Raw genomic sequence first — 9,705 nt, 5'->3', positions numbered from 1 at the left:
AAAAAGCAGCGGACGGTCTTCAACTTGCTACAGCAATGCCCAAAAAACTGTCCACTTGCGCGACCATTTAAAATGGCATATTGAAACAACAACTACAATTCATAAGACAGCGCGCATGCGTAGCCAAGTCGTTCAGCGAAAGTAACTGAGCAAGTTTCAGTCGTTTTTTTTTGGCAAATGACCAAAAACAAACTTAGGACTGCTGGTGCATTTATAATTTTTTTTTTTGTTTATCGACAGCGAATATTTATTTTAGAGAAGTTAATTAGAAAAGCACGAAATTTCAGAGTCTTGATTTAGATATGTTAAGAGTTACGGTCGCTTCGTATTTTTTTTCAAAATTTCAAGATCCAGTCACTTATGAAAACAAAAAAAAAAAGTTAGTCGTATACCCTTGAGTCTAAAGTATTTTTTTCTAAAAAAAAATTGTTGGCCGAGCCTAGGGGTCACCTGTTTATTTACTAAGCAAAAGTTGAATGATTTTTCAGAGTTTAAATTAGATTAGAACTGAGATCTGGTGGGTAACGGGGTAGTTGTCTCCTCAAGACAAAAACATCGATATACTCGTATCATACTGTAATATCCGACTGCAAAGTCCGTAGTTGTGACGCAGGATGACTAAAAGCTTTCGGCAAAAAAAAAAACTCGAAATCGCCTTCGAATCGAAATACTTCCTTATCAAAAGTTTAATGATTTTTGGCGTGCTTTAATTTACTGGTTCGTGAAGGTCCATGAACACTGGAACAAAAAAAAAATAAAAAATGTTCTCCTCAAGACAAGAGCATCGATATATCATATTAAAGATGCGACTATTGATGCCGAAGATTGGGCGAAAAATGCCTTGCAAAAATATTTTAGATTCACGTGTATTAGGTTTGGTTAGGGTATAGTGGTTGTACCAGACACGCGATGCGCTTGGACAATTAATAGATTGCCCTTTGTGATACTACGAAAGCTGAATGGGGAGCATTAATTTAGTCGGCGAAACGATGCGAGCTCATTACTAGATTACTGATGCAAGAGGATCAGTTGAAATTCCTAATCTGCAAAAAGATGCACGTCGATGGCACAGCAATTCCAAGAGTGAACAACCCGAAACTCCGCGCACACAACCACAATTTTCAATAAAGTACATAGCCGCAACGAGGTCCTTAAGTCGCACGCCGGCAGCAGCTGCCGAAGCGGCAAACTCGTCAAAACGCCGCACTCCGAACAGCGACAGTATACCCTTTGATTTCGCCTGAACACCATCTCCATAGCGAGGCCCAAATGCCAACAAAGGTAAAGCCTCCACCCACCCAGGCACGTCAAATGGCGTCTTCTCGACCAACCACTGGAGCCGACGATGTACCGAAGAGGGATCAACGGCATTCTTAGAGAGTCAGTCATCACCTACCATGACTCCCGACCTATGAACGCCGTGATCGGAGCCCAATCACCTTCAACCGTAGACACGGAGCTTCAAATACAATGAGAGACCCGCGTTACTCTGGCCCAGTTACGGTGAGGATATTGTAGCCATCTTAACATCCTGGCATGTGGAGACTCCCCCATGACACCAATCACCTCTTCACATGTCATCTAAATCCTATTCAGCTAACACCCCTCTCCTTCTGGCACGACCACGTCGAAACGGCTCGTTTCTTGGGCCTACTGTTAGTTGAGCTTGGCGATAACGGTGGCAACACTTCAGGGGTATACGACGAACTTTTTTTGTGGGACGGTCTAATGTAAATAGTTAGTTCAATCTGATACGAGGTTAGACGACATGTTGCTGTTGTTCTTGTAAAATTTTACAATGCGATGGTTGTGGCTGGTTGACATACCGGCCGTTCACCGAAAACTTAAGAGACTCTTCTGTCCCTGGCACGATTTAAAACGAAGTCTAGAATTATTTTTTAAAAAGCTGAAGTTTTCCCCTATGTTTGGGTACCTCAACCTAGTGTTTGCCTTATAATCTGGGGCACATCGTTCAAACCTCTAACAAAGCTAATAGAAGCTTTATATAATATCTTAGCTCTTTAGAACACCTCTGAACTGGTCGTGGAAAGAAGAATCGAATGACCTTGCATTCCAAAGTATCCGCTCAGTTCTAGCTAAGCTATCTCTGCAAAGCATTTCAGAACCAGAAGGGATTGTACTACAACCTTACGATCCGAGCCAAAGATCCGAGATATCTAACTTCTTTCTCGATATTGTGATCTAAGTCCCCTTTTTGTAGAGGACGCTATAATTCTCGTCAGTTTGCCTCTTACCTTCTACCTTTGAGAAACACATTAGAATTCGTAATCGTTCTCTAACCAAAATTTTTGTTGGGGTATTTAAATCGCTCGTTTCTTAGTCTTTTTTCCAAGTCCTGCTGAGTGATTTGAGTCTTGGCTTGTTTTGTCATCCACCCATATGCCTAAGTTCAGTTTAACCTCCTTCGTAAAGCATGAAGTTTCGATTAATAAGTTAAACAGAATTATGGAAAAGACACCACCCTGCAGGGTTCTCTCCTTAATCCTTCAGGGCATAGAGGGTCCACCTCAAAACGCGGCCGATAAGTGTCGGCCGCTCAGGTAATTCGCAAACCAACGCCTCATTTCAGGTGGCAGAGAAGATTTGTCTATGTCTGTAAGAAGAACTGAGTGACTGAGTCCGTCGAAAGTTTATGGAGAAACCAACTCAAATAGGCGATTTTAATTAATATCACGATTTATCTATGCGTTTATGGCATTAAGTGCCGTGCTAACACTAAGTGTGCACTTTAGGGAAGACATTCTTATATACTTCAGTGCCCGCTGATGTTGTGTGAATGAGTTGAAGTATCAAGGCCTCAACTGTCTTCACTCTTAGAAGTCTTTGGGGTGTTGCTGAAGTGACAGTCCTTGTCCATATATAAATCTGGGTCGTTCGGTTACGTATACCCGACTGTCGTGGGAACGCACCACAGTTCATCAATCCAACTGGCGGACGCCAATAACAATAAAAACAGTCATCCTAAGAGGCCAGAGACTTACTCAGTTTCTTGCTTATTATTTCGTTGTCTGGAAGTTTGATTTCAAAAAATTAATGACAATTGTAGGCAACCCAAATAATTGGCAGTCGATCGATTTAGTCCCAGTGGGAGAGGATAGGCTTTGGTATAATACTCGATTCGATGCTTGCGCATGTCACACTTACCAATATTATGTATTACCAAGTTAATGCGAAATTGGAAACTCTCCCGGAACCATTCAGATTTATATCCGTCACTGCAGCATCACTATCCAACAACTCTCCGATATTCTCATCAAATCTTATTTAAAACTTCTAACATATGGCGCATTATAACTATTTAGTAAGCCTCACAACTTAAACGAGTATTGCTTCTGGTCACAGAAAGATTGAGTAATACACCACCTAAATTCCATTAAATAAAAGAATTTATCTTCTAAGTCCATTTATACATTTATATTTTGTATAAAATATGTATTCAGAAAATAAAATGTTACTTAACGTTAGTCTAATAAATAATTTTGACTCCACACAGCATCAAAACTACCTTAGAAATTATGGATCAGTTACAGTTAAGTATGTATGTATGTATGTTAAGGTTGTACATTTGCAAATCATTCAGATTAAAGACTTAATAATGGTCCGATATCTCAAGAATATTTACTTGTCACGTTGAAAACATACATACATTTTGTATAACTACATATGTACATACAATGCTGATGTAATCAGTTAACTTAAACTAAACTATAATTAAATATCTTAAACTTTTTCTTTAATTAGCATTTCTATGCATGCGATGAAGCGAATAGTAAATTTTTTATTCAAATTTGATTGAGTTCACACCCATGTCAATTTGGCCCCCCCGATAGCTTCCACGCTTCTTCTTAGTTTTTTCGTGCTTAAACGACTTTCCACGTGTATATTTCAAATCTTTGTTAGCTCGTTCACCCCACGAACCAGATGCATTTCTCTGTAAAGCAATAAAATTAAGGTTTTGCATAGTCTTAATAAAAGAATAGTCGGTGAAACGTAAACGAAATTGCTAATTTGTGTCCTTAAAATACATTGCAATGCATTTGTCTAATCGTCAAAAGTGATTTTCTTATTCGATGATGAGTCGAATGACTTGTTGAAGGGTTTATTCGCTCCGCCGAAATTTCCACGTCCCGAACCACCACGGCCACGTCCACCGAAACCGCCCCGACCACGATCACCACCTCCTCCGAATCCGCCTCGACCACCTCCACGGCCGCCACGGTCGCCACCAAAACCACCGCGACCGCGACCGCCACGGTCACCACCAAAGCCACCGCGGCCCCGACCGCCTCGGTCACCACCACCACCACCGCGTCCACGGCCGCCGCCATTCTCAAAACCGCCAAATGATTTTCTATCACCAAACTTTTTGAAGCTACCATCGCCACCCTCACCATCGCCGCCGCCGCCGCCGCCGCCGCCACCGTCGCCACCTCGGCCACCCCTGCCTCCTCTGCCACCAAAGCCGCCGCCACCTCTACCTCCAAAACCGCCGCCGCGACCACCTCTCTTATTCTTGAAGTCTCCACCTTCACTCTAGAATGCAGCACATGAAAAAGGAAACACAAATTATTTTATTTTTGAAAAATACCAATTCAAAAGATACAGAATCTGTTTTTTGGATATTACACTCCAGATAAACTGATTCTGTTATAAATGCAGAGATTTAAAAGATTTTAATGATAAGAAGAAGATATTTTCAGGTTTTATGTCAAAGGCATAAATCCCCCGAAATCAAGTAAGTGCCTCAACATTAATTAGTACCGATTTTTATAAATTTGTGAATTCCATTTTCAGTTGCTTGCAATCATTTCGGAGCACAACAAGAACAATTTCGTCGTACATTTCACCCACGTTGTAATCTTTATTTGAGGCACTTACCTTGGCTTCGAAAGACATATCTTTTACACGTGCATCTATTTCTACCTCCTCCTCACGCACGCGCCTAAATGGTGTATTTTTCTTTATTTCACCACCTGAATTTCTCAGCTCGTTTATTTTTGGTTTTCCATTGAAATTGGGTGTAGATGAAAAGCCATTTTGCTGCTTTAAAATTTGAAATGATACATTATAAATCTTATCAAAATATACTACGACTCAAACAAATGACCCCCTGTTGATTTTTTTAAATATTGGTAATGTTATTCGAGCTAAATTTTTTTTGTTGTTTTAAAAAACACCGACCAAGCTATAACCAAAACCTTATAAATCACAGTATCAGACCTTATACAAAATTTAGGAAAATTCAACAAAATTTAGGAAAATTCAAAAAACTGTCATCAAAATTTCAAGCTTTTAATCGCAATCTTTAGAACATTTTCGGGTAACAGTTTTATAGCCCATACAAATTTAGTCTAAAAAAGTGCAAATTTTAAACGGCTTAAGATCGCGTTGATTCTTAGATTTTTTTTCTACGGATTTTGCACTTTTTTTCAATATAATCACGAATTTCTTATGACATAAAATGCGGGAGACCGTTAGCCACAAGATTTCAAAAATCAACACCAGTTTTTGTAGATTGCACTTGTTATATAAAAAAAACGCAAGAGCAGTCTCGAAAAAAAAAATCTCAAAAATCAACGCAATTTTTTTGCCGGTTGAAACTTGCACTTCATAGGACTAAAATTGTATGGGCTATAAAACTGCATGTATACCGTAAAATGTTCTAAAGGTTTAGATTAAAAATTTGCAATTTTGATTAAATTTTTTTGTATATTCCTAAATTTTGGATAAAGTGTGAAACTGTGATTTACATGGTTTTAATTAACGCTTGGACGGTCATTTGTTATCGCAGTATTTCTGAGGAAACTGAATTGATCCACATTATAATGCACCAAAGTGATGAACATTTATCGAAATATACTCGCTAGTTTTGAATTAAAAAATGTCGTTTACTAAATATTGTGAGGGTAAAGCTGCCTTTACACGGGTCGATTTCTGTCGACTGTAAAATCGACTGGACAAAACATTCACATTTTATGCCATTTACATGGGTCGATTACGGTTGAACGACAAAAATCGGGAAAGGACAGCTTAAGCTCCTAAATATGGTGAACGGTTTTTAGCTATTTTTCTCCAAATCCACATAAAATTTAATAACTTATATACTAACATTTATGTATAATTACATCCACGTATTTAGCTTACCTTGCCTTCGCCACTCTTTACAAAATTGCTATATTTCTTGTTAGCCTGATTTTGTCCAGCAGCAGATTGATCAAATTTTCTTTTCTCTCCAACTTTAGGATTTGGCTTTTGTTGTACCTTTTCCTCATCATCCTCGTCGTCATCATCAGAGCTGCTTTCCTTCTTCTTTTTTGGAGCAAGGACCTTTGGTGTGGGCTTCGGCTTTTCATCTTCGCTATCATCCGAATCGCTATCATCACTTGAGGCTTCAGCTTTCTTAGAAGCAGCAGCAGCTTTCACAGTACCTACTGCTTGCTTTTTGGCTGGTGGTTCATCGTCCGATGACGAATCTTCAGAGCTTGATTGTTTCTTTTTTGCTGGAGTCTTGGCGGCCAGTGCTGGTTTCTTTGCTGGTGGTGGTTCGTTCTCTGATGAGTCTTCTGAACTACTAGAATCGTCCTTTGTTATTTTAGCAGGCGCTACATTCTTCTTAACTACAGGCAAGACTGCTGGCGTTTCTTCTTCACTCGAACTATCGTCCGAACTAGAATCCTTCTCAACTGGGGCCACCTTTTTGGCTGGCTTTTTTGTTTCTTCCTCAGAACTGTCTTCCTCGCTCGAAGATTCCTGTTTCTTGGCAACCACAGCTGCTTTTGTTACGGGTTTCTTTGCGGCAGCAACCTTCGGTTTTTCCTCCTCACTCTCCGAATCAGAGTCTGAGGTATCTGCGGCTTTAGCAACAGCTTTGGGTTTAAGCGGTGCAGCCTTCGTGGGTTTTGCATCTTCTTCGCTTTCCTCAGATGAACTATCTGAATCATCCTTTTTCTTAACTACAGCTTTGGGTTTTGCAGGCACAGCTTTTTGTGCTGGTTTGGCTGGTGTTTTGACCTCTGTTTCGTCGTCTGAGCTAGAAGAGCTCTAGAAGAGAAATATCAGATTATCGAATATTGAATATACATATGTACATATATAAGTATAAGAAAATATTGAATATGTATTTGGTAAATTTTAGGTCAGTTTTTTTTATGTTTCTTTTCTGGGTTCTTTGGCTGTTGAGTATTTCTCACTAGACAAAGATCAACACAGTGAGCTTGTTAACTTTTGCTTTGTTACCTATCTCGGCAGCCAGTTCGAAAGCGTCATATATCAAAAAAATGTTCAAGAACGCTCTACTCCAGAATTTGATTGAAAAACGCCCTATTTTAGACTTTTATTGAAAAACACCTTATCTCAGAATTTGGTTGACGAACGCCCTATCTCAGAATTCGGTTCAAAAACGCCCTATCTTAGCTGAAAATACATAGAAAATGTGCTGAAATAGGGCGTTTTTGAATCGGCTGCTAAGATAGGGCGTTTTCAATCAAATTCTGAAAAAGGGCGTTCTTTAATAAAATTCTGAAGCAGGGCGTTCTCGAAAAGTTTTCTGAAGTTAGGCGTTTTCGAACTGGCTGCCGAGATAAGTCGATCTTCCACTCAGGTATCGATATTCAGTTTGTTGCCGCTGAAATTTTCGATTATTAGTTTCATTTAAAATGTAATTAACTTTCAAGATATGACGATAAGTTAATAAAATAAATAAACAGTTTCTCACTTTTGTATTAGTATCTCGTGATTAAGCTAATTTAGCGCTAATTTGCGGTATATGCAAAAAAACCCGGCCGTATATCTTACTTTTTTTGCAGCCTTTTGTGGAACCGGTTTGGTTGCTACAACTTTGGGAGCAGGCTTTTCATCCTCAGAACTGTCCTCGCTGGAAGACTCATCTTTCTTCGCTTGTGGTTGGGTTTTCTTTACTACTGCAGGCAGAGCTTTCTGTGCTGGTTTGGCTGGCGTTTTGACCTCTGTTTCGTCGTCTGAGCTATCCTCACTTGAACTCTAGAAGAGAAATATCAGATTATCGAATATTGAATATACATACATACATAAGTATATGAAAATATTGAATGCTATGTATTTGGTAAATTTTAGAACAGTTTTTTGTCACCGCTGCCCTTTACTTAACCTGTTTCTTTTCTTGGTTCTCTGGCTGTTGAGTATTTCTCACTAGACAAACCTAAAGGTTAAAAGGTGCATAAGTCCATTGTTTTTATTTTTGACTTAGTTTTTGATGCAGAATGGAAGGTAATACAGAAGTACATCGATTTTTGAATTTCAAATAATGGACTCGGCACCTTCTCACCCTTAGGTGACGATGTGCATATTTATGTTTTTTTTTTAGTAATATGTGAAGTAAATATCAAAATTTTCAAGAACGCTTTTTCAGAATTTTATTGAAAAACACCCTGTCTGAGCTGAAAATGAAGCGGCTGCTGAGATATGGCGGTTTCAATCAAATTCTGAAATAGGGCATTCTTTAATAAAATTCTGAACTAGGGCGTTCTTGAAGTTTTCTGAGATCTTCCACTCAGGTATCGATATTCAGTTTGCTGGCGCTGAAATTTTAGATTTTATTTCATAGAAAATTAAATTAACTTTCAAGTTATGACGTTAAGTTTTGGACACGAAAAAATTTTTTTGAGATTGAACAGTTTTTACATTTTTGTATTAGTATTTCGTGATGCAGCTAATTTGCCCCTAACTTGCGGGAATATGCAAAAAAAACAGGCCTTATATCTTACCTTTTTTGCAGACTTTTGTGGAACCGGTTTGGTTGTTACAGCTTTGGGAGCAGGCTTTTCATCCTCAGAACTGTCTTCGCTGGAAGAATCATCTTTCTTCGCTTGTGGTTGGGTTTTCTTTACTACTGCAGGCGCAACTTTTTTTGCCGGTTTGGCCTCTTCATCACTGTCACTATCTTCTGAACTATCCTCCGATTCAGCTTTCTTAGCAGCTGCCTTGATCAAAGGAGTTTTGGGGACAGGCTTTGAATCCTCCTCGCTACTATCTTCTTCACTTGATTCTTGCTTTTGCTTCTGTGGTACCTTAACATTAGCTGGTTTGGCTGGTGTTTTAACTTCTGGTTCTTCGTCAGAGCTATCATCACTTGATGAAGTCTGGAAAACAAATATCAGATTATTGAATATAAATACTTGAGAGGCATTTGGTAAATTAAAGGTCTATTTTTTTTTTGGAATGCATTTTTACGATGACGTGTTTGTGCCTCGTAACTTGTACTAATATGTAAAAAAAAAAACAGGCTTACTTTTTTAGCGGCTTTTTGTGGAGCCGGTTTGGTTGCTACAGCTTTGGGAGCAGGCTTTTCATCCTCCGAACTGTCCTCGCTCGAAGACTCGTCTTTCTTTGCTTGAGGTTTCTTAACTACTGGTGCTGCGCTTTCTTCTTCCGAACTATCATCAGAGCTAGATTCTTTTGCTTTAGGTTTCACTGCATTTGTTTTACCATTTGTTAATGCAACTGTTGTTTTTTTATTTTGTACAACGGGTGCTTGTTCTTCATCCGAACTATCCTCATCACCGGAGCTCTCGCCAGCTGGCTTAATAACAGGCACCTTCTTTTTATTACTTTGTTGATAACTTTCTATTATCTGCTCCAATTTCGGAAAACCTTTTCCGACTATACCCTGTAGGAAGTTAAAAATTAACCAATATAATATAACTTTTC

General features: G+C 39.0%; 1 protein-coding gene across 7 annotated transcripts in view; it reads right to left on the bottom strand.

The window, feature by feature from the left end:
- Window positions 1-9,664, bottom strand: part of LOC118746811 (nucleolar protein dao-5-like) — a gene marked incomplete at its 5' end in the record, with an annotated part of 29,894 nt that extends 20,230 nt beyond the window's left edge. For 4 of the 7 annotated variants that reach the window (XM_036480730.1, XM_036480733.1, XM_036480734.1 and 1 more), the window contains 3 exon segments: window positions 7,816-8,019; window positions 8,763-9,137; window positions 9,287-9,664. In XM_036480730.1, coding sequence (XP_036336623.1) covers window positions 7,816-8,019; window positions 8,763-9,137; window positions 9,287-9,664 — 957 coding nt within the window. 7 annotated transcript variants of the gene reach the window in all.
- Between the last annotated feature and the right edge of the window lie 41 nt (window positions 9,665-9,705).

The sequence above is a fragment of the Rhagoletis pomonella genome, unplaced genomic scaffold (assembly GCF_013731165.1).
Source record: "Rhagoletis pomonella isolate Grant_MI unplaced genomic scaffold, Rhpom_1.0 Rhpom_scaffold_00011, whole genome shotgun sequence".
Classification (NCBI taxonomy): domain Eukaryota; kingdom Metazoa; phylum Arthropoda; class Insecta; order Diptera; family Tephritidae; genus Rhagoletis; species Rhagoletis pomonella.
Note: the sequence above shows the minus strand (reverse complement) of the source record. Positions and strands in the feature narration are given on the sequence as shown.